Source organism: Drosophila willistoni (genome assembly GCF_018902025.1).
Source record: "Drosophila willistoni isolate 14030-0811.24 chromosome 2R unlocalized genomic scaffold, UCI_dwil_1.1 Seg167, whole genome shotgun sequence".
Lineage (NCBI taxonomy): Eukaryota > Metazoa > Arthropoda > Insecta > Diptera > Drosophilidae > Drosophila > Drosophila willistoni.
Genome location: NW_025814050.1, coordinates 14,311,598 through 14,338,725, shown reverse-complemented (window position 1 = coordinate 14,338,725; position 27,128 = coordinate 14,311,598). Strand labels below are relative to the sequence as shown.

The 27,128-nt window shown below is 32.4% G+C and overlaps 1 protein-coding gene across 4 annotated transcripts in view; it reads left to right on the top strand.

Moving 5' to 3' along the window:
* Window positions 1-20,521, top strand: part of LOC6642302 (tyrosine-protein phosphatase Lar) — a 138,425-nt gene extending 117,904 nt beyond the window's left edge. For 2 of the 4 annotated variants that reach the window (XM_047010567.1, XM_023175860.2), the window contains 8 exons: window positions 1,686-1,836; window positions 1,929-2,065; window positions 5,351-5,647; window positions 14,417-14,556; window positions 15,482-18,826; window positions 18,888-18,998; window positions 19,601-19,906; window positions 19,990-20,521. In XM_047010567.1, coding sequence (XP_046866523.1) covers window positions 1,686-1,836; window positions 1,929-2,065; window positions 5,351-5,647; window positions 14,417-14,556; window positions 15,482-18,826; window positions 18,888-18,998; window positions 19,601-19,906; window positions 19,990-20,058 — 4,556 coding nt within the window. In that variant the 3' untranslated portion in view covers window positions 20,059-20,521. The remainder of the gene's footprint in view (window positions 1-1,685; window positions 1,837-1,928; window positions 2,066-5,350; window positions 5,648-14,416; window positions 14,557-15,481; window positions 18,827-18,887; window positions 18,999-19,600; window positions 19,907-19,989) is intronic. The other 2 variants (XM_047010568.1, XM_023175861.2) reach the window with 1 other exon arrangement.
* Window positions 20,522-27,128: the final 6,607 nt, after the last annotated feature.

The following is a 27,128-nucleotide window of genomic DNA, read 5'->3' as shown; positions in this document are numbered from 1 at the left end:
ATTGATTGCCCAATCAGCTTCAATTAGGCACGCACACACACAGGGACACACAGACAGACAGAATACATTTTGAAATTTGAAATTCATTCGGACTAACGAAACATTTTGCAATTTAATTGCTCAACTCAATCGACCCACATAGATCACACCAATTATTTAATTATAATACAAAATGTCAAGCGAAACGTGTGTTCAGCCAATGAAATATTTATATCCAAGCATTTGTAACTGTTCTGTGTGTATGTGTGTTTCTGTGTGCATGTAACTAAATATTCATTAACTTTGACTCTTGTAAGCAATTGCATTTTGTTAGACTTAGGGCGTGACCGGTTTGGGTCCAGGTTATGTGGTCTGTTTTTAGTCTGGTCTCATCTGCAATGACTTGAAGACTTTTGTCCGTTCGTCTTATAGGCTTAAGTTCTTGACCTGCCCGCAAATTTATTGTAAATACATAAATAACTTTGTAAATTTACCTACATAGTTGCATATGTATATGTATGTAGGTCGCAAATTGTCTATAAAACCACTTCAAAGACGCTAAAGGAGAAGACGATTGAGGAGAAAATCAATGTTTCCACATTTACTTGTCAATCGTTTATTACATACATTTTCTTGGCTATCCATCTATGGATTCTAAGTAAAACATTTACGATTTAGTACTTTTATTGAGCAGTATTTTCTTTCCTTTATCTTATGCATTTGAATTTCTCTTTTAGTCTGCGCTTCTTTTGTGTTTACTTTTGTTTTATAGGCCATACATATGTTGTCTTCTTTATGTTCCTTTAAGTCTCGATTTCGTCTTCTATCTTTGTTCTATGTTTTATTTATCTCTGTTTTGTACTATTGCTTTTTGCTTTGTTCGTTATAAATCTGTTCCACTTGTTTAGGTATTTTTCCTCTTTTTCACTATTCATTTTCAATACTTTCTATTCTCTCTAGGCTTTATCTATTCTGTTTCCTTTTTGTCTCAAAAATGTTATTGTCTTGGTCTTTAGCTCTTCATTTTTTAGAATTAGGAAACTTTAGAAGCTTTTCATGTAACCTAAGAGCAATGAAAAGGACAATATTTCTTTTAATAGTCGAATATGTATATTTCGATTGTGCAAATATATGCATTTGGTAGGTGTAAAAACAAGTGCTTTAAAATGAAATGACGACCACAAGAGAGAAACCAATCGCCCACTCTTTTTCATGTTTAAAATGATTTCAAAAACTGATAACTAACCAAATGAAAAAAAAATAAAATTGAAATCTATTTTCCATTGGTTTGCCAAAATGTAGAACAGTTGACTTTTATGTTCTTGTTGTTTTGGTCTCCTTCTCACGATGATGATGACGATGTTGTTGATGATGGCATCGGCATCCATAGAGCATTTTAATCAATTTCATGCGATTTCCTATCCATTTGTTTACCAAAAATTTTTGCATATTGATGCGTCTAGTGTGCGTCTGTCATCCTCAATGATAATGATGAGTAGGATGAGTTGAAGGAGATGAATGACGGGGAGGCATCATCATCATATAAATATAAATGCCACATTGATTTGTTTGTATTTTATTTAATTTCCGTAATTTCCGTTTCATTATTACGAAACCAAAAACCAAATGGAATACCATCAATGCGCCAATACCGAAAAACCATACGAAACCAAACCAATGCCTCCTTCCATACGAAAAACGCACAGGTGTGCCATCACAACCGAGCAATTTCCGGGCCACTGATATCGGCGAGACCGCAGTCACATTGCAATGGTCGAAGCCCACGCATTCCAGTGAGAATATCGTTCACTATGAACTCTATTGGAATGACACATATGCCAATCAGGCACATCATAAGTAAGTATTGACCGAAAGTAATAAACATTTATAAGGATATTTATTTTAATTCAATTTCCTAATCCCCACCACTTACACTCTCACTACGGTAGGCGCATTTCGAACTCGGAATCATATACGCTTGATGGTCTATATCCCGATACCTTGTATTATATATGGCTAGCGGCAAGATCTCAACGTGGTGAAGGCGCTACTACACCGCCGATTCCTGTACGCACCAAACAATATGGTAAGTTCATTAATTTATCGAATTCCCCATATATAATAACATCTATAGGTTAAGTCGAGACGTAGTAATTGATATCACAATTTCTTAGGCTTAAGTACAAATATAATTTTGTGATACAGCGAATTTTCATATTTTATTATATATATAACATATATTATACATAACTATGAATATTATATATATAAAACATATATTTACATAATCAACAAATGTCCATATAAATGTAGTTGAAAAGTATATAAGAGACTGTGTGTGTATGAGTGTGATTGTGTTCGAAAGGATAAAATAATCCTTGTGTTAAGCTTACGTGGATACAGGTAAAAGATCTGAATGAATGATATCTTCTGGTATGTGATGATTATGTGACCTTTGCACTTTTCCCTCTTTTTCAATTTTATATTTCATTTATGAATCTATTTATATATCTACCCATATATATATTTATACATATATGCATATATAAACTGTACGATTTGTAATTGTTTCGATTACTTGCAAGCATATAATTAAGTTTTTTTTAGTAAACTATTTAAATACTCAACATTATACATTACATAGGCATTACTATACTATACAAAACATACTTAATACATAAAACATTTACAGTGAATTTACTTAGTACATAAATATACTGATACATACATAAATACCTACATACATATATAAGATAAAACGCACATAGAACACCTCCTATATATACAAACTATATTACTATATACTAAAGAAATTATATCATTGCCATATAAATATAAACATAAATGGTTTATCAACTGATCAGAGAAAGTTATACCAATTGGGAAATAAGTTATGCGAGATATGTATATCAATAACAAAGTAAAACTTTAAATCATTTTTAGGCATCTACTTATACTATGATTTCTTCCGTTGATAGTTAATTTAATATCAATTTAATTTAAAATCAATTAAAGACATTTCTTTATAAACGAACTTGATAACTTTTAAAGTTATTAAAAATCGGTCGTTAATCATTTGAGAAATAAATAAAATAAAAACAGAAAAAACCAAACCAAACCATTTCACTAGTTAATTTATCTGTCTTTAAATAAATATCATAACTATAGAACTAATTAAAAAATCGATTCCCATATGACTTGAATTTGTTTCAAATCATTCTAAAAACAATCGATAGACCACTATTAAGTCTATTTATCAATTCCTTTATTATTTCTTTGAAGTTGCTAACAACAGAATCAGAAATCAATTTCTATTTCATAAATCAACAATTGGAATGAAAATGATTGAATAATGTTTAAAGTTTGAAAGAAACACATTACAAAAATCTCATTTAGTTCGAATAGGTAAAATGTAGAACGAATTATTACTATATTTGAAAGTTAATGTAAGGCTAACTAACTTATTAAAGTACTAGGAAAGTACATTAAAATAATTTGGACTCTTTTATTAAAAATTAAAAATTAAGAATTATTTTCCCAGGTCGTTGCTGCATTGAAAGTAGTTAAACTGTCAGGATTGTTTATATAGTGACATCAAAATGAATGTAATTACATATCATGTTATTCCAATTGTCAATCGTATAAGTACTCTCTGATCTGTTGATGAACTAATCCACTTTAAATACCAAGAAATCCAGTACAAAATAAAACCATTACCACACCACCACACCACGCCAACCAATTCAGTTAAGCAGAACAACACCGAAACAGACAACATTAGCAACATGAGTATCAAATGGCATTTAATTTATATTCAAATTGCTTCCAATTATAATGCACAAAATTCTTTGTATACAATAATGCATGATATGTTATGCACGATTTACCATTATAGTCTCTTGGTTTAGTTTTAGTTTTGCTGAATGTGAAATTTATCATGTAAATTATAAGCAGCTCTTTAACTCTATCTATCTATCTATCTAAATATATGTTTGTATCTCACAATTTTGCACCAACTTGCACCGACCGAAAAGGCAACCGCAAAAACCAAAATTCCCAGGCGACAAACCAATCTCTGTTGTCTTCCTGTTTCTAAGTCTCTATTTATATCTCTTTACGTAGCTAAATCTATCGCTTTTACACACTTTTCATGTGTGTGTGTGTGTGTCTGTGTGTATGTGCATCTTTTATGCATTTTCTCGGTTTATTATCAATGTCTAGAAAATTGATTTTGTAGACAAAATGCCGGAAGTGAAAAGTGCATAATATAACACTTTTGGTTTCCATATAACCACACATATACATACATATATACCAAATGTATGTATAGACAACCCCAAACTCCTCCTATTTATATTATAATTTGAGGCATAATTAAAGTTTTAAGTGATACCACTCTTGACAATTATTGTTTTGTGGCTTAATAGCATGAAGTCTTAGACGAAGTGATGATAAACTTCCCTCTTCTTCAATGCAAACTCCATTTTGTGTGAATGTGGAATGTCTTAAATTGAATGAAATGTTATTTATCTGCATGCAAAATGTGCCAGTGATTCATTTGAAAAAGCACTTTGAAAATTAAATATATATAAACATATTTACTTAGATTTTGCATTTGAAATTATTAGGAAAATTTTTTTTCATATTTTATGTTTATATATTATATACCACATGGTTTATGCAAATAAATGTTTATACCATAATTATTGTAGTGTATTTTATAGATATTTATATATATAAATTTTACCTTCTTTATATGCATTATTTTCTCTATATCAAAGCATGCTAATTTTCATATTTTATAGCAAAAATAAGTATGATTTGAATAAATTTATATTTCCTGATAGTCTAGTTCAAAAAAAAAAAAAAAAACACAAAATATATTTTCAGCTCAAAAACTCGTTACCAAAAAATATGCACAATTCAAATAAAATTAAAAATAACAAGAACATCAAAAAACTATGAATCATAAAAGCAAAACATTATTTGCATAAACCATTGGATATATTTTATAACTAAATATTCAATATACCTATATATATCTATGTCTTGATATTCAGTTGTTTTATTTTGTTTTACAAATTTTAACAATATATTTTTATTTTCTTTCTCCATTTCGTTTCATGTTTTGTTTTATTTCCTTTTGGTTGGGTTTTCAACAATTTTTTCATTTGATTTGGTTTACCTGTAACGCTATTATGATGATGATAATGATGATGATGACACTGTCTCTCTCTCAATCTCTTAACCAAAAATGAAAAAATTTTATACGGCTTTTGCACATGAAACAAACAAACAAAAAAAAACCAAAAACAAATCGAAATGCACACATCCAAATACCGTTCCGTTCCCATCTATATTATGTAATTAGTACCAGGTGCACCGCCACGCAATATCACCGCCGTAGCGACCAGCTCGACAATGATCGCCCTTAGCTGGCTGCCACCGCCAATTGAGCGTTCAAATGGACGCATCATATACTATAAGGTCTTCTGCGTTGAGGTGGGCCGTGAAGATGATGAGGCAACCACTTTGACATTGAATATGACCAGCATTGTCCTCGATGAACTGAAACGTTGGACTGAGTATAAAATCTGGGTGTTGGCTGGCACCAAAGTGGGCGATGGTCCGCGCTCATATCCCATCATATTACGCACTCAAGAGGATGGTATGTATTCTAAATCTCACAAATGAAAAATAAAAACAAACAAATTTAACCCCTAAACGTAAGTTCTTAACTAAATGGTATCCCCTTATCTTAATTTGTAATTTAATTTTATAATTTAAATTTTTGTTAAGTTTATACCAAAAAATTATATTTTTGTTGAAATCATTTATCTGATTTTTTAAGTTTATCCTTCATCAGAAAAAAAAAAATCTTTCTCATAATCTCATAAGTAATATCAAACAAAACTAATCGATAAATTTTGTACAATTTTTGAATTTTGATAACGATAGCAGCTGGCTGGAACTCAAAATGCCGCACAATGGAGAATTTCCTTACTTTTTGTGTTTATGTTTTTTTTTTTAGTTTTTGCAAATGCGGTTCTATATATTTGCCAAAGGTCATTTATATAGCAAAACGACTGGCCGTAAATATTCGATATCCCCATTAATAAAACACATATCATTGTATATTGAAGCTGTTGCAATTCTTTTTGAAATACAGCTACATATATCTTTTGTTTAACTATTATGTAGTAATGATCCCTTTTTAATTATGATTTTTGTAATTTCAATACCAACACAAATTTGTTTTGAACTCTAAGGGGGATTAAAGTGTTGTGTTTTCTATAGACCTTTCTCACTACAGAAATAGTCAGTCGATAAATAACTCGAATTATCTCTAGAAATCCGATCCGAATAAAAATAAAAATTTTTTTTGGGGCATCGTCGACCAGATATGTTATGCATTAAATATGCTCTTTATTTCTTGTGATTAGTGATGGTTTATTTCCGATACCTATCAAATAAATCGATATCAATAAAATGCTCAAGCCGATTATTTAAATGCTGTGTTAGCTCGGCACCAGCTTTTTTCTTGACTTGTATATAAGACTTACTTCCAATTGTAGTAATCTGGTTTATTAACTTTTGAAGGAGGAGTTTTAAACATTTAATCAATCATCTGCATTACATAAAATCAAACATTATTTCAAATACACTAAAGAATTAATACAAAAGGTTCATTTTCCTAAAAGTTTTATAGCTGGTTTTGAATTCCCTATGAGTTTATTAACTTAATGACTTAATTAAATTATAAAAACATTTCTTTTACCTATAGGTCAAATATGATTTGTAAGGGTATAAAAACTACGGTTTGTTTCGTAGTTAGTCTATTCCTCTATTTACATTTAATTTACATCCAAGTTGACATTTCTAGTTTCAATTTAAGCTTATTTTGATTTGATTTTCATTTATTTTCACTCAAATTTGATTTCAATTGAACAAAATTTTTCAAAAATTTACAATTGGTACTGGTAAAATTGCATATTTTTTGGCGCAATTTTTGACTACTACTACTACTACTATCACTCTACTACTTTTTGCACTTGTTCTCTATTACAAAACAAACAATCTAAAATGTAATAATAAAAAAAAATCCAAATACCTTTTTAGCAGAATTTCTATATTGTGTACTCTGTATATGCAAGACAAAATATATATATCTTTTTACTTGTCTCGACAAAAAACAAATGCAATGCAACAAAATCTAAAAATTAGGCAACTTTTTCAACAAATTTGAAATTTGAAATTGTTATAAACACTTTTTTGATAATAATGCATCAATTTTTGTGGTAATTTGTATAGCACCAAAAATCGAAATCAACATAAACTCTATGTATTTTTCTTATTTTTGTAAGAGCACCAAAAGAAATTCATCAACACTCACATATATATATTAATATATACTATATACACACACACTCTAAACAAATAGAAAAATCTATAATTTGTGCGTTTTTCTGTTTTTTTTTAAATGACATTAAATATTTAATTGATTTATTTACATAATTAAATTTATGCAATTATAAATGCAAACAAAGCAGCAGGCATCTAAACAAAAAGTTTTTGCGAGGGTTGTTCAACGTGTATTAAAACCTTTAAATAGTTCTAAATTTTGTAAAATGATTATTAGTTTATTTTTAAATCTCTTAAAACGTTTGGTCGTATGAAAAAGGCTGTCAATATCAGAAACTAAATCATAAATTCAACCAAAAATTAGATTTATCATGAAAAAACAATTTTTTTTACACCATTCCAAATTTCTTAAGACTCTAAAAAGATATTAAACAGAAGTGTTTGTTCAGCTTTTTCTCATGAAGGGAAATGAACGTTTATTTTCTCACAAAAATTAAAATTCCTAAAAAATTCTTTAAAAAAATCTCCCTCTTTTCTACAACGCCTAGCCGAACAAGAGGATCCTGTATGGCTCTTAAAAAATTTGAAGAAATTTTAAATATTTATAAACAAAATGGTTTATCAATAAAACCAAATTTCTATTTTGTTAAATATTTTCTACTCTATACGGTCCGAAACAACAAAGAGTCTTTAAATAACTTAATTTACCCAGAAGGCAAATTCTCATGTTATTCAAGTTGATTTTTCAGTTCAAAAGACTAAAAACCGACTTGCTATTTACAATACAAGTTAGATTAGAGATTCGCTGAACAACCCTCGGAATAATTTAGCATCCTTTTGTCATAACAGAGAAATTTGTTTAAATTTTTTATTTATACCTCTCATTTTTCCTTTTAATTTTTTCTTTGTTTGTTGTTTTGTTTACCTTTGGCAAATAATGCAAAAATGTTTCTGGTCTATTTATTTATAATTTTATTTATGGCAATTCACGTGAAAACACACACACGCACATACAACACATACACACAAATGTAATATTTACATGTATGCCTACAAATATAATAACATTTGCACAAGCTCGGTGTAATACAAGAATTTTTTGAACCCACTCTCTATCTCTATCTCACTGACACTATCTATCTATCTCTTTTACTGCATCGATTTTTGGGTTTTTGTCTTTTTTGGCAAATGCAACACTTTTTTTGCGTATGTTTATGTGTGTGTGTATATATATATTTTTTTCCCCCCCATTGTTTTTTGTTCATTGCTATGCAAATAATGCACAATGCAAAAATCCTTAAATTGATTTCTGCACACAATTATTCAAATTTTTTTTTTTTGGGTTTTACCTTTAATTTTTGAATATCCTTAAATTGTATAGTATTTAATTTTTTATTATTTGTTGACACATTTCATTAAGTTTTATTTGCAATCACCTGCATGTTTGCACAGTTAACACATTTGTCCATTTGCATTTGGCTTTATTTCAAATACTTTTCACATTTTTACATTCAAAAAGAACTCTGGAGCATAGGTATTTCAAAAGTATTTCATTTATTTACACTTCTCAATAAATTTTCACCAAAAGATATATTGTGGAACGTAATATTTTGATAGAGAACGTTTTCTAAAGGTGGAAGATTATTTACTCAAGCAGTTCACAAATTGAAAGAAGTTAAATAAATATTGAAAGAAGCTTTTAGGAAATGTTAATATTTCGCCAAAATGAACACATCAAATATATCTTTTAAGGCAAAGATTATAAGATCAAGGATCAACGATCGTTTTAAAATGTTAATTTGTCTTTTCATAAATACATATAAGTTTCTTGTAAATGCCTTACAGCAACTTTACTTTCCATATCTTCATATCTCAGATCCTTTACCAAAATAGCCATTTGCTATAATTCAGAGAGTTAAGTATTCTTATGCGTATAATATTTACATATTCAAGGAATGTAAAGAATTTAGGCTACTTCTATTATTATTACCGACTAATTGCTTCTAAATAAAGTTTCTTGTGATTACTTTTATGGCATTGATATCTCTCTATAGTTTAAATTTCACTATATCGAAAAAGGTTCAGATACACTTAGTTCAAAATCAATTTGCTCTCCATCAATTTCGAAATGATTTAACGTAAAGCAAGAGGACTCTTGAGATGTAAAGAAAATTATCCTTGTGAAATAGACAGGAAAAGGCAGTCGAAAAATGTTTAAAACGTTTCCAAGAAAACAGTTTTTGCCGCAAAAGTTTTTAGTTACAAGACATTACAAAAGTTCATTAATATAGCATACTTTAGGAGGCAAATTTTCTTCTTACCAGAAGCAAAACCACAAGATATAAAGTAGTAAATATTGCAGTGATTTCCATGCCAACCCGAAATTACATTATAATCCTTGTTTTATTTATTTTTCACATTTGGCCCTCACTTTCTGCCGCCCTCTCGCACCTTCTTAGTTACTTAACACTTAACTGACCCCTCCAACTGCTTGTTTAGCTGTTGAATTGCTTGTTGAAAACACCAAAAAAAAAAAAAAAAAGAAAAAATAAAATTTAATAAAAGAAAAAACAAAACAAAAAAGAATTCAAACTATTTTCATTATAAAGTACGTACTACAATTTGATTTTGTTTGCTGTATTGTATTTTATATATATATTTTTTTTATATCTTTGTTCTGGTTTGTTTACTGTTCGTTTCAACAATCTTCAACACCAGCAAAGTGGTGGCAGGAGTGAAGAATTCACTTAATTTAAACGTCTAAGCACCGTAAATTAAATGTACTTTATTGTTAAGCACCATTTAGAATACATACACAACAACAGATATCTATAGCCCATTGCTCTTACTTATTCACTCACTCCCCCACTCGAATCACCCACTCACTTAGTCACTCTATCTATCACTCTAGTTAGCACTAAGTTAAAGTTTAAGCACCATAAGAGCACTGATTAAGCCAGCACCTGAGCACATGCGAATGACAGTGAGTTTCAGTCAAAATACGAAATTGTTGAGTAGAAACTAAAATGGATGGGGGCTAGCCAACACACACAAACACACAGAGCTCTGTGTATAGAGCTAAGTGTACACTAATTTATTTAATTCTCTTCTTAAGCTAGTTGCCACTCACTGCACCCAAGTATGAATGTGCACATATATATATTCTTTTACCGCACTCTCTGTCGCTCGTCGGTCTCATTTTGATTCTTTTCCACAATTGATAGCCCCGCGGCAAGTAGCATTAAAGGGTCAGCACATAAGTATGCTATGGTTTTTATTTCGTATGTTTCCAACGTATTTCGTTATGATGTGATGCGCTTGTTAGCTGCCACACAAGCACAAATGCAAATGCATTGCACCTGTCTAAAGCTGGGCACTTGCTTTTCTCTCTGTCTCCATTTTTTTTTTTTGCTTCTTTATTTTGTATTCTGTAAATTTCGTAAAGCAAGCAGAGCAGAGCTTGCGCTTCTCTTTTGTGCTTCCAGACAGATAGACACACACACACATCAGCACACTTACACACGTCCTGTTCACGTAGAAACCCAAAAAAAAACTGAAGAAAAATACAAAAAAGGATATAAAAATGAGCACCTCGAGCATTGGTAGCTTAGCACGCGCTCTTTGCTTCGTTTCGTCCCATTCAGCACACACACACACACACTAACAAAAAAACAACAAAACAAAAAAAAGCACAAAAAAGAAGAGAAAACAGAGAACACTTCCAACGGAAGCATTTTAATTATTTTATATTTTTAGTATGTGGGAGTGCAGCACTGTGTGTATTTCTATGAGTGTGTATGTGTGTGTGTGTGAGAGTGACTCTGAATGCCTGCGAAATGACAAAAATGTTAAGAGACCAGTTGCAGCAGCAGCAGCATCCGAAGCTCTCTATGCATAGAGTTGACCCCTCTATACTGCAGTGTTGCCTAGAACACTAATGAAGCATAATTTAACATTTGTATCCCCGTCAGTTGCAACTGAATAATTTGTATTATGCATATTATTTAACAAATTTTTAATGAAGTCGCATACCGAAGCTGAAGAGATAGCAAAACATTAAACAAAAAACTTGTACCATAATACATTTCAATGGTGGGTGAATAAAAAACAAATTATAAAACGTAAAATATAGATACTAAAGAACTTTGCTTGAAAACTTTAAAAGGAAAAAATCTTTAAGAGGGTTTTTTTTTAACTATTTCGTTTGCAGAGTTTTCAACGAAAAATAAAATATGGAATACATAAACTTAATAGAAATTTATAGAAATATATGGGTATATTTTAGTTCAGTGGCTCATTTATGCTAAAACCATAACTTTAGGTCTTAACGTAGGGTAAACTATTCGGAATATTCTGGAAAAGTTCAGAGCCAAAATTTTTTAGTTGCAAAACTCACTTATATTTCTTATTGAAATCATCCAGAATATATATATATAACAGTTGCGGATTCTCAAAGGCGGAAATGCGTTATATTTTCTATCCCCAATGCAATATTTTTGCTCTGAGGGCGCTATATTTTCAAAATCGGTAAAAACGCCATTGATGTCACCCCAAATCATTATATATGTAGATCCGGTATCATAAAATTAAGTAGTCTTAGGGAAAAAATATCCTATTTGAAAAAGGAAATTAACCTAGTTTTCAAACCACAACATAACAATTCGAATCTAGAATTGGCCTAGAATATTGAAAACATTTTAACGTTAAGACACATGGCAACAAGCTTAAAAATTGGGCTTATCCCATTTTGTTTGTGAAATTTACAAATAAATTTAAAGCTTTTGTGTTTTGAATGTTTTAATTTTTATAATCGTAGTTCGAATATTATCCTAAATGTTACAAATTTAACTGTCCTACTGTGCGTATAAGTATTTTGTCGACCAAATGATGAACTTCAAGTGTTAAGGGTCAGCTAAAAAAAGGAGACCGGAAATTAATGTATAGGCTGAATTAAAGAACTCTCAATAGCGCACAGTTTTTTTTTACACTTTTTTCGTCATTTTATTAAAAGATTTTGGAAATGATTTCTCCGTCTAAATTAGGGCAAAAATTTGTAAGAAATCTACATACAATAACCAAAAATATATCACAAAAATAATTTTCCTAAACTACGATTTTTCTTAAAGGTAGGAAAATCAGAATTAAAGCTTAATGAAGCATATAAAAACGCCATTAATAAACGGCGAATATAAATAAATCATAAATCTTCCACAAAATAAATTCAACATAAAAGTATATAAAATTAAATTTACTTTAACATATTATAGAAATAATAAATAATAAGTATTTCAATTTTCAAAATTAAGTAACTTACTTTTAAGCTTTTATATTAGTTACTAAGTTTCATCTTAACGAAATCTGGCGCTCTGTCATCCTACAAAATACCACATCATTAAAGATAAGATTGAACGATTCCTTCGAGAATTTCATGTATTGTAGAGTATCAAAATCGGGTGTGCCAACAAATATGTACAATTTTTTGTATCGTGTAACCAATTTTTGCAATTGTTTCTATTTCTATATTTTCGTTATGTCGTGTAATTGTTTAAAGATCTCTTCCCATCTGTACCCCAAATCCCACCCTCTGAATCTCTTACTCAACTCTCACTTACGTGCCCTTCTTTCACCCGTAATGAACAAAATGCACCAACAAATTTGTATAATGTAAACTAAATGAATCCTATATATATCTTATATCTTTTTTCATATACTATATAACATAAAAACCAATATCTTTGCTTGGCCACTCGCACCTTGCACCTACAAAATACTTGCTCTCTGTTTCGTGCACACATCTTTTTTTGAATGCAAAATCGAAATGGATTACAAAAAAAAAATAACAAAATAACTAACTTTGACAAAACTTTTTTAATGTGAATAACAACAAAAAAAAAAACAATTTATGCGAAATTTGATTTTTGAACGCAACTTTATAAATGGATGGTGGTTATTTTTCAAAATACAATACAAAACTAAACCAAAAAACAAACATTTTTTAACTATTTAGAGAAAAAGAGTGAGTATTCTTTTAATGGTTGATCAAAATAATGTTTAAGAATGCAAAAGAAAAAAAATAAAAACCAAATAGCAACTATATACATATATATATTTACTAAATATTTATATATTCATATACAAAATTTTGAAATTTTTTCTTTTTTGTTTGATTTTGGTCCAGAAATGTTGACCGAAATCATTTTCCAAAATATATAAAAAAAACATTTTTTTAAAGAAACTGAAATCTATTTTATTTTTGTTTTTTTGACATGTTTCTCTATTTCGAAAAAAAAAAAAACAAACTATTACCAAAAAAAGTCAGCAAGGATTTTTGAAGCTCTAGCGTATATATACATAAAACTATATACATCTATATATATATATATATATATTTTTGATTTCTACTATATGTTTTTTGCACACAAACCCGTAAAAACTTTTTTGAATGCTTACATGTTTGTTTTTGCCAAATGATTAAAAATTAACAACAAAAAAAACCAAAAAAAAAAAAAATTACATGAAACTGAAAATGTTTCAAAACAAAAAAGATAATTGTCAACCACGATTTGACTTTTGTTCGATTTTTGTGTACATTTTTGAAACCTATTCTATAAGTAATATTATAATCTTATATTTAGCAAGGTATCCAAAAACTGCACCTTTTCTTATTCACTTTTTTGAGCACCTAATTAATTACTTTTACACATACTAATTAATAACTCTACTATCTAGCACCTAAGCACCACTACTTGGTTTCCTATTACCAAAGTATTATATTGATATATGATTTTCAAACTGTTCTCTGTCTGTGGTGTGGTGACTTTTGACAATGGCAATAAGTTCTTGTTCTACATCAAAGATTTTAGTATATCTTCTATGTAGGATCTAATTTAGTTTCTATTGCTTAGTGTTAAGTAAGTTAGTTATACATACATATATATTTTCTAGAGCTAATTTAAGTTAACCTTACAATAAGCAATGCAAGTTTGTACGTATATTTTGACTGTTATATATCTTGATCGCATTTTTTTATGCCTTATACTAATCTATTTCTAATTCTGCGTCATCGTCTATATAGTGCCTGGCGATCCACAGGAGGTTAAAGCAACTCCTTTGAATTCCACATCGATACATGTCAGCTGGAAACCGCCACTAGAAAAGGATCGAAATGGCATTATACGTGGCTATCACATACATGCCCAGGAAATGCGTGATGAGGTAAGAAGCATTTAGAATTGTGAAGATCAATATAGTGTGGCTTAGATTAACTAAACTTAAAGCCAGTCAATCAAGCTCTGTAACTCTGTGTTTTTATGTGAAACCGACATTACAACTTTACAACCCAGTCTGTTTAGAAATTTCTTAAATGGTATTATCGGTAATATGATATGAACTTATAAATCTATAGAAATAATTGCCATTATTGGCACTTAATTGATTATTATTTTCTTGTAACTTAATCTAAATTATTTTCTTGTAACTCTTCGATAAATTGGCTCCAACATCTTTTGTTTTGCATCAACTTTTGAAATTTACAATGAAATTCTTAAAGATCTGGTCAAATATTATTTAAACAACTTTTTCAGTTTTTAATGTTGAAAAATTACGACAAATGAATGAGATTTTTATTTATAAAACTATTTTGTCACATTTCACCGCAAAACTTTAGACATGCAAAATCTTCCCTCGTTTAAACATCTCCTCTAAGTATCTCAATGAAAATATTTTAGATACAATTTTTAAAGTTTACATTTTTACATACTATTATGTAAAATTAAACAAATTGAATTTAAACATAAGTGGTAAGAATTTTAGATAGAAAACCGAAAAAATGTTTGCAATGAATTTCTTACTTAAATTTTCCCAACTTTGTCCTACTTTGCTTTTAAGACTCTTAACACAAACAACCTATTCTGCAAACAATTTTCTGTTTTTGGAATATTTTAATTTAAAAGTTTTGAAACTTGAGATGTAAAATTAAGATTATACATACATAAAGAGCATAGAGTAAGGATAAAATAAAACAAAGGTAAAGAAAGCATTTCTCGCGAAACCTTTTTTTAGACAACATTATCCTTGCTCTTGTATTTCATAAACAGTTCTTTGCATTTTTTTAATAAAACAATTCTTTGCTTTTCCGTAGGGCAAGGGCTTTCTCAATGAGCCATTGAAATTCGATGTGGTGGACACACTGGAGTTTAATGTGACTGGACTTCAACCTGACACGAAATACTCCATACAAGTGGCTGCTCTGACACGAAAGGGTGATGGCGATCGCAGTGCGGCAATTATTGTCAAGACTCCAGGCGGTGTACCCGTTCGACCGACTGTCAGTCTCAAGATAATGGAACGTGATCCTATTGTATCAATCGAACTGGAATGGGAGCGTCCTGCCCAGACTTATGGTGAGCTGCGTGGCTATCGTTTACGTTGGGGTGTCAAGGATCAGGCACTGAAAGAAGAGATGCTACCAGGACCTCAGATGACAAAGAAACGTTTTAATGATCTGGAACGTGGTGTGGAGTATGAATTTCGTGTGGCCGGCAGTAATCACATTGGCATAGGCCAAGAGACAGTGAAGATGTTCCAGACACCCGAGGGCACACCAAGTGGTCCACCTGCCAATATCACTGTACGCTTCCAGACACCCGATGTGGTGTGTGTTACCTGGGATCCACCGACGAGGGAGCATCGTAATGGCATAATAACGCGCTACGATGTGGTGTTCCATAAGAAAATCGATCACGGGTTGGGCTCAGAGAGGAATATGACATTGCGTAAGGCGGTCTTTACCAATCTAGAGGAGAATACCGAGTATATCTTTAAGGTGCGAGCCTATACGAAGCAGGGAGCAGGTCCATTCAGTGATAAATTACCTGTGGAAACGGAACGCGACATGGGTAGAGCTCCGATGTCGGTTCAAGCGGTGGCCACATCCGAACAGACAGCGGAAATCTGGTGGGAACCTGTACCCAGTCGTGGCAAATTGTTGGGCTATAAAATCTTCTATACGATGACAGCTGTTGAGGATCTCGATGACTGGCAAACCAAGACAGTGGGCCTAACTGAGTCTGCCGATTTGGTAAATCTGGAAAAGTTTGCCCAATATGCTGTGGCCATAGCGGCTAGATTTAAAAACGGTCTCGGTCGTCTCAGCGAGAAAGTGACAGTTCGCATTAAACCCGAAGATGTTCCTCTGAATTTGCGTGCCCATGATGTGAGTACCCATTCGATGACACTCAGTTGGTCGCCACCCATACGCTTGAATCCTGTCAACTATAAAATAAGTTTCGATGCCATGAAAGTCTTTGTGGACTCGCAAGGATTCTCCCAAACGCAAACGGTTCAAAAGAGAGAAATTATACTAAAGCACTATGTAAAGACCCACACGATAAATGAGTTGAGTCCGTTTACCACATACAATGTGAATGTTAGTGCCATACCCTCGGATTATTCATATCGCCCGCCCACCAAAATCACCGTGACCACCCAAATGGCTGCCCCACAGCCCATGGTTAAGCCAGATTTCTATGGTGTGGTGAACGGTGAGGAGATTCTGGTTATATTACCTCAGGCCTCGGAAGAATATGGTCCGATTTCGCATTACTATTTGGTTGTGGTGCCAGAGGATAAATCAAATTTGCACAAGAATCCCGATCAATTCCTAACCGATGACCTGCTGCCAGGACGCAATAAACCCGAACGGCCAAATGCTCCATATATTGCAGCCAAGTTTCCACAGCGTTCGATACCATTTACATTCCATTTGGGTTCTGGTGATGATTATCATAATTTTACGAATCGCAAATTGGAGCGAGAGAAACGTTACAGGATATTCGTACGAGCTGTGGTGGATACGCCGCAAAAGCATCTGTATACCTCCAGTCCGTTCTCGGAGTTCTTGTCCCTGGATATGCGAGAGGCACCGCCTGGTGAGCGACCACATCGTCCCGATCCCAATTGGCCCTCGGAACCGGAAGTTTCGGTGAATAAGAACAAAGAGCAACCTGAAATCCTTTGGGTTATTCTGCCTCTAATGGTGTCCACCTTTATTGTGTCGACGGCTTTGATTGTCTTTTGCGTGGTGAAGAGGCGTCGCCAACCCTGCAAAACTCCCGATCAGGCGGCAGTGACCCGTCCTTTAATGGCTGCCGATTTGGGTGCCGGACCGACACCAAGTGATCCTGTGGATATGCGACGTTTGAATTTCCAAACACCTGGCATGATCTCCCATCCACCCATACCCATATCGGAATTTTCTAATCACATTGAACGTCTCAAGTCGAATGACAATCAGAAATTCTCACAAGAATACGAGAGCATTGAGCCGGGTCAGCAATTCACGTGGGATAACTCCAATTTGGAGCATAACAAGTCAAAGAATCGCTATGCCAATGTCACGGCCTATGATCACTCGCGTGTCCAGTTGCCAGCAGCCCCGGAAGGAACACCCGGTTCGGATTACATTAATGCCAACTACTGTGATGGCTATCGCAAACATAATGCCTATGTGGCCACCCAAGGACCATTGCAAGAGACCTTTGCCGACTTCTGGCGCATGTGCTGGGAACTGAAGACAGCGACCATTGTGATGATGACGCGTCTGGAGGAGCGTACACGCATCAAATGTGATCAATATTGGCCATCGCGTGGCACCGAGACATATGGACAAATATTTGTGACCATCACCGAGACCCAGGAGCTGGCCACCTATAGCATACGGACGTTCCAACTTTGCCGTCAGGGATTCAATGATAGGCGTGAGATAAAACAATTGCAATTCACAGCCTGGCCAGATCATGGAGTACCCGATCATCCGGCACCGTTCCTGCAATTCTTGCGTCGTTGTCGTGCCCTAACTCCTCCCGAATCCGGACCCGTTATTGTCCACTGCTCAGCCGGAGTGGGACGTACTGGTTGCTATATAGTTATTGATTCGATGTTGGAGCGCATGAAGCACGAGAAGATTATCGATATCTATGGCCATGTTACCTGTCTGCGTGCCCAACGCAATTATATGGTTCAGACCGAAGATCAATATATCTTTATACACGATGCCATATTGGAGGCCATCATTTGTGGCCTGACCGAAGTGCCGGCTCGTAATCTTCATTCGCATCTGCAGAAACTACTCACCACCGAACCGGGCGAAAGTATTTCCGGCATGGAAGTGGAATTCAAAAAGTTGTCCAATGTGAAAATGGATTCATCGAAATTTGTCACCGCCAATTTGGCATGCAATAAGCATAAGAATCGTTTGGTACACATTCTGCCATACGAATCGAGTCGCGTCTATTTGACACCCATCCATGGCATTGAGGGCAGCGACTATGTGAATGCCAGTTTCATTGATGGCTATCGTTATCGTTCGGCCTACATTGCGGCCCAGGGACCAGTACAGGACACAGCCGAGGACTTTTGGCGCATGCTCTGGGAACATAATTCCACCATTGTAGTCATGTTGACCAAACTAAAGGAAATGGGCAGAGTAAGTGTAGTCCACTTGTACATTAAACTTAAATATTTACTAATATTACTCTGTATTGTAGGAGAAATGCTTTCAGTATTGGCCTCATGAACGCTCTGTGCGCTATCAGTATTATGTTGTGGATCCCATTGCCGAATACAATATGCCTCAGTATAAGCTAAGGGAATTTAAGGTAAGTTTAAAGTTATTTAAGAATAAAAAAGTTCATACTTGGGCAAATCTGGAGAAAACAGTAGATGGAGCCCCAGTTTATTATCCAATTATCAAAAAAAAAAACAGTTTAAAACTTGTTAAACCAATTTTTAACAGTCAAATTTCAAGGAGACGAGTCAGCTAATGCAAGATCCAAGCGCTTTTTTATTTTGTTGCGCGTTTTCCTCCTTTACAAAATAAGAATCCAATCACCGATTGATAATCTATTTCTATATACTCTTTTGCGATACTGGCACCTCTAAATCAGAATTTGCCAACTTTTTGCCATTCCTAGTTTATCATTTTGTTAAAAAGCATAAAATACTCATTCGAAAATGAGATTTCAAAGATTGGTAATATTCCAAACGATTAGTCAAAGTTCTGGAAAGTTACTTAACCAATTATGACTACAATCGTAAAAGATTACACACTCTCCGTTCATTTGATTATTAAACTACACCAAATGTAAGCATCTGGTGAACATGTATATATTCACTTTTTTTTGTAAGCGCATTTGTTGCACTTTCTGATTTTAAGTAGACCAATTTTCCATCTAATTTATTTTATGTTCTTTTCGTTCAGGTAACCGATGCCCGCGATGGCTCCTCCCGCACTGTACGGCAATTCCAGTTCATTGATTGGCCCGAACAGGGTGTACCCAAATCTGGTGAGGGCTTCATCGATTTCATTGGCCAAGTGCACAAGACGAAAGAGCAATTTGGCCAAGATGGACCCATAACAGTTCACTGCTCGGCGGGTGTGGGACGCTCCGGTGTCTTTATTACCCTCAGCATTGTGCTCGAGCGTATGCAATATGAGGGAGTACTCGATGTATTCCAAACTGTACGGATATTACGCTCACAACGTCCGGCCATGGTGCAAACTGAGGTGAGTTTTGACGTAAAAAAAAAAACTTGAAGAATAAATTTGTAATCACCTTTTTTTTTGGTTTCTTCTATGTCTCTTTACAGGATCAATATCATTTCTGTTATCGTGCTGCTTTGGAATATTTGGGCTCATTCGATAACTATGCAAATTAAAAGGGGAAAAAACCTTCATTCTTTTCCTTTTGTTTTTTGAAAAGGCGGAGCAAAAATCTTGTCGAACGATGTAAACGATTTTCTTTGATTTTAAACTCTACGCATAATACAAGCATTTACCATATACAAAAAAAAAAAACAAAACAAAAAAAAAAAAAGAATATGGAGAATATATCTTATCTTTAAAGTATTATAGCCAGCTACTGCCCACAAAAGAAAACAAAAGAGATACATACACAGACAAAATTACTTAATCTACTCTAAATCGCTATAAATTATATGTTTTCTTAGTTATTAAGTGCACCCCGAGACACGCCCACTTATGAGATGCTGCTTAATTTTTCTCTTCAATCGCAATTCAATTTTCTTTTATTTTGTATGCATTTTTCTTTTGATAATTGTGAACTAAAAAAGACTGTTACACATTTAATTATCAGTAATTTATATATATATGCATATACATATATATATATATATATATATATATATATGTTTATATATATGTATACGTATATGGATATGTGTATATTAAAGTTTTTTGCTCTAACCTAATCAAAGTAGTCAATCAGCAATGTTGTTTTTTGTGGTTGGCAGCTAACCACATTGGAAACCTATACATATTTGAACTAAGGACTTGGTAGTTATTAAATCTAATGAATCTCGGATCACACACAAGAAAAAGAAAAAAATAAAAGAATTATATATGTATGTATGATGGAATGTATGTACGTGTGTGTATACAACAAACAATCAATCAAATATTTCTATGTTAATACATGTTTTTTATACCTAGGTTCTATGAGATACATAAATAAGATAAATCCATTTATACATACATACATTAATATACCCGTGCAATTAGTCAGAGAAAACATGAAATGAAATGATGAAAAGGCTCATATGTAATACCCTTGGCTATATCTAGGAAAATATTCCGATTATGTTTAACAAAATTTTGAATTTTGATGAAAAGTTGTTAAAATCAATAAACTCTTATTTTAGATCATGGTCAAGGGTATTTAAAAAAAAAATGGGTCTTGCGTATTTTAATTGAGCAGCTAGTACTTAGATTTAGTTATGCATTTTGTGTTTTTTTCTGATTTTAAGTTAAAAAATTGTGCTGAAAAAATTTTCCAAAAATTGATCTTAATTATGAAAATTATGATTGTAATTGTTGTCACATCAATTTATATGTATGTGTAAGTTTAAAGCTATACGATCCTAAAAATATTTTACTTTCAAATTCCCTTCAGACATTCCTGTATATACCACAAAAAAACAAGAAAAATATTCCCTTTATGCGGTTATATAAATTTTTAGACGACTAAAAGATAAAAGGCAGCAAGCAGCATTGTCCTAGATAATAGCCAACTAGCAACAATATAATAACAAAAACAAAAAAAAACAACAAAAAAGAAATTAAATAATGACAATTTGTAGATATGTATTGTAGCATTATATACATAGAAACAACTTATGCATAAAAACTAAATTCAACAAAAAAATAGTGGCATATAAACAAAAAATAAAATAAAGAAAAATATTACTAATAGTGTATATAACTGATTAAGTTGTTAGATGTGGATCGGCCTGGTATTTATACAAAACAAAAGACGTTAGCAAAGCAAAACACTATATTATTAGCTGAAAAAATTACACACAAAAACACAACCACACACACCACACACTGACCCACATCAATTTACACATGTTAAGCAACAATATTACATATATATATATATACAAGGAATATAAGAAAATGCAGATTATTTGTTATAAAAAAAAAAAAAACTTTAGCACGTTCACATAATTGGATGAATATTGCCAGCATGAAACAAACAAACAAAAAAATGGGACAAACACATTAACTATAACATTAGCAAAACATAAAATGAATATATATATAAATAAATATATATAGAAGAATAGATGTCTAGTTAAATGATAACCCAGCAAATAATATTTAGCCTAACAATTAAAAGAAAAATAAAGAAAATGAACTTTATATTGTATATTACACACACACACACACACACACAATTTGTCGGCTTATAAAATTTTCTGTTATGAAACACACACAACAAAACTAAAGAAAAACCGAAACATAAAACATGAATATATGAGACAGTAAAAATCCGTTTATGTGTTTTATCAATTTAGTCGAAATGAAACAATTTTAAAGCATACAACATGAAAATAACGAAAAACAAAATCCGATTTCAAATGTACTAATCGAACAATGAAATGAGCGTATTCCATATAAATGTATAAGCAAAAATGAATCCATATTACGTTAAAACAGATATATATAGTATATATATATATGATTTTCAACAAAACAAAAAAGAAAAGGTAATAAAAGTATTGGCAACAAGCAATGCCAACAAATAAAATATAAAAAGGAAACACTATTGACTTTTATTTTAATCAAAATTATATAAGTTTATAACAAAAATCATTCTTCGAATTGACAATGTGTTTACAATATTCTGAAGTCGACGAAAAACAATGTTAAAAATCTGTTTAATTTTCTTTTGTTTTTCGACCCTTTTTTAAAAAATTTATCATTGGAAAAGAAGGAGGGTATCCTGCTGGCGGCAAGGATAACTAGACGCCAGATTGTCTTTAACTTAAATTTAACCCACTCTTAGATTCTGCATAGATGTAATTCCGGTCCCGAACTCATGATTTAAGGATTTATTTTTACAATTTAATGCGCCGTTGAAAAATGAAAATCTAAAAAAAAAACTTGCAAGAAAGGTACAAAAAATCATAAAATTATACTTGTAGGCGGCACCAGAATTATGTCTATTCTACGTCGATTGCATTTTGTTTCTTTAAAATCAGTTCAGAATTACGGGCTGCATCCGCATTTGAAGTTTGCCTCACAAAAAAACGTCAAATTTCCGAAAGTATTTCGAAATTAGAATATCCCTATTGGAGCAACATTCTCAATACTCAAAAAAAAATAATTTTATCTAAGAAAGATCGAACTAAAATTTTCCCCCATCAACAATAACCCCTTAAACACCGCATCTGGTTTCATTTATCCGTTTCATTCACAAAACGGACTTGATTCAAATTTTACTATACCTATATTACGTAAGACTTATTGCCCAGAAACATATACATATTCCATATTGATATGAGGAGAGAGATAGGAGCGATAAGACGCACTCTCTTGCGCACTCTCTTGCAATCTCTTTATAAATTCGCTCGAAATGATAAACAAATGATAAATTAAATTTAGATTCTGTCTGAACGCGTTGAGTTCTCAATTTCATTTGCTAACCATTAACCGAAAAGCTCTCGAATAGACCTCGAGAGAATTGGCAAACTATAAGCGTTAATACTGATTCAGTTCCATGTGCTTCTCCAAGACGAACACATCTAAATCCGAATGGCGTACAACTGCTGATCGTCTACGTCACTGATAAGCACTTGGAATTATTAACGCAGATGACTCATTGTTTTGATTGTGATAATTAAATAAACTAGTGCAAAATTTGAAAAAGTTAATAGTGATTTACGAAAAATAGCAAAATGAATGAAAACCAATTAACAAAACTTAATTACTATTGCTTTGCTGAAATGTTTAGACAGCTTAAAATGATATGTGATATCAAAAATGAAGATTGCACTGTGCTTTTCGTTAAGTATTCGAAACTTATTAAATTTGTGCAGTCATTTGATTACATTACCAACATGTTTTATCATTGGGATAACATGCTATATAGAGATCTTGTCATTTCACACAACTTGGATTATTTTGAAATGGTTATAAATTTTGATGACATATACGATGGATTCAAGGGGTTTACGTCTAAGCAACAAAACGAATATTTCAAAACACTCATTGATAATATAAATGACAGAACGCAGTTGACACACGTCACTATAAAATACACAACATGTGTGATGGCAAATCATTTGGACTTTTTTGAGGGGATTATGAATGCACTTCAAAAGAAAGAATCCGTGATAAATTTGAAAATAGAACTAGAAGGTAAGATTTAACTCAATTTTTTAGGTATTATCTAATTGACATTTCGAACTACAGGTTATACGATACCAGATTTATCACAATTCCACAAACTTAATGTTCTGAATTTGATTGGCAGAATAGATGTAAGCGAATTGGTCGAGTGTTGTTTATCCAATCCAAACTTGCACACACTTTCTATCAAGAGCAATGAGACCGCTGGCAGATTGTCTGACATTGCTCTAATTGGCGGTAGCTTACAATATTTAAAAGAATTCAATTTGTTCATGACATCTGGAATTGATGCTGCAAAATATGCACCTTTGGCAAGACTACCAAGGCTACGCAAGCTGACCATATCTGGAGAACATGAAATCGGTTCTCTAAGGCCACTTTTTGAGCGATTAGCTGCGAAACAACTACGCATTCTTGTCATAGAAGATGCCCACATTAATGATGAAGAGAGCTATGCTATCTCCCAGATAATATCATTACAAAAATTGAAATGTAAATTCATCGAAACGAATAGTATTGGCCATTTGTCCCACTTAAGTGAACTAAAAGAACTAATTATAAAATCCAAATTTAAAGGTGTTGAAACGATAAAAGAGGTGGTTAAGATTGCCTTTAACATGAAGAAAGACCGTTCTTTAACTATATATTTTGACCATGTCAGCATTAAATTTAAACCCTATACATTGGAAATTTACTTCAGACACTTAAATGTAGCTGATATTTCTGAATATGCTGCCCTCTCCAAAGTCCCTGATGTGCATAATCTATATATTTATACACTAAAAAATATATTTGGCTCACTTAATCTATTGAAAGGATATGCAAGCATAATGCCACAGAATCTCCAGCGGTTGGAACTTTTAAATAGGGAATCCAATATGTTATATTTGAACGAAGAGGGTATTGTATTGACATGCGACGAGATTTTACAAATTTCTGCTATTAAATCTCTTACAACCATTGAATGCAAAATTTGTGATTTGAGTAATATTTTCGTTTTGGGGGAATTGCCGCACCTTCAGAAACTAATCATTCAATTGCCCTCCATTTGGGATGAAGCATTTGAATGTGAAGCATCAATAAGGTATTTACCAGATATAGCCTTAAAAATGCTTTTCACAGCTATAGCTTCAAATTCATGTTCAGCTTTAACATTTCTTGATATATCACCTATATTACTTGATTTGTCTTTAACTTCTGAATTGAGTAAAATTAAATCCTTAAAAAGCTTGAAATGCAGTTTCTCCGATGATGAATGCATCAAATGTCTCGATAAATTTACCGAACTTGAAGACTTGGAAATTAGTTCACATCATAACATTGATAGTTTTTCAGATGTGGTTTTAAAAATGTTCTCCTCTTCCATCATCAGGATTAAAATCGAGAAGTCTCATAAATCCGATCAGCTCTCTTATGATAATCACAGCAAAGTGCTTCGCATACGGCAGAAAAAGTTGGGAGCACTGCACTCGTTCCTTAAAATTCTTTCCGCAAAAGAGTTGCCAAATTTCAAAATATTGCATATCACAAAAATTTCAATCAATTATGAAGATAGTCTTCTTATAAGCCAAATAAAAACATTGGAACAACTCACATGCCAATTCTCTGATCCCAGAAGTTTTGAAGTTGTAACACCACAGATAATTTATAAGAAAATACAAGTACACGAAAACATGAACTTTCCCAAAGAAGTACTTAATTTTTTAAGATATTCCAATGGAGATGTTATTATTCAGAATGAACCTCATTCAATAAAATATTATAAAAAAGAAAACAAGTTAATTTTAATAAAAGAGCCATCTACAAAAACACATCTGGATATGGGTGATTATGCTTCCCTTGGGAAATTGGAAAACTTGCAAATATTGCATATAATGGCTAAACATGAAAATGGTTCCTTAAAAGAGCTTTTCTCCAACTTAGCTATAAGTTCAAGTCTTACACACTTGACTATTGACGATGCTATAAACTCTGATGAATTGTTGGAAATCTCAAAAATTACATCGCTTAAAAAACTTAAATGTGCATTTTCTGATTCGCGTAAGATCAACACTCTGGGCCAATTAAAGGAACTTCAGGAATTCACTATTACAACATATAAACATGGAAAATTACAGGAACATTTTAAGGAAATCTCTTCGCAATCGTCAACATGTCTTCAAACTTTGATTATAGAGGAACCTCCAATTACCTTTGATGAGTTGAAGGCAATTGCCTCTGTGCGATCGTTGAAGAGACTTGAATGCGCTTTCACCATTTCAGTGGACGAAGATGCTCTTCCAAAGATGCCACATCTTACAGAACTGTGTATAAGATCACACAGCGAGAGGAAACTTTATAAATCACTAAGAGTATTTTTGAATACTCCCCTTTTGACGACTTTAAGCATTTTGGAATATTCGTTAGACAAACAGGATATTGCAGCATTGACAGAGCTTAAATCGTTGCGCAAATTGCATTTAAATTTAACACGCACGGATTGTATTGATCTATTGTTTCCACTCAAGAAGCTGGAAGAACTTCAAATTGATTTAATTGGAAGAAGAAAATTAATAAACGTTCCAATTACCACAAAATATCCCCCAAACCTAAGCAAATTAGCCATCAGAAATTTAAAAATTAATTATCAACATTTTGAAAATATTTTACAACTTTCAACTCTTAAATCTTTGGAATGCGTGCTACTTATTAGTAGAAATGACGACTTTGGCAGGCTTGCGCAACTCGAAGAGTTAGTCATCAAACCAGAAGACGACACCCTCCATATACTTCTGAAGGCATTTGCCATGAAATATCCAACAACTCTTCAGCATTTAGTTATTGTGGGACAAGGCATCAGCCTGAAAAACATGTTACAACTGTCACAATTCAGTTTATTAGCCACATTGGATTGTTCAATTAATGTTCCAGAATGTTTCCATCACATATCAAAACTCTGTAATCTTAAAACATTAAAATTAAAATATTCGTTTCCTTTTATTAATGTTTCGAATGAGTTTTTGAATATGCTCATGAATTTGCCCAAACTTGAATCGATATATTTCAAAACTAGTGAAATAGACAAAATGGAAGA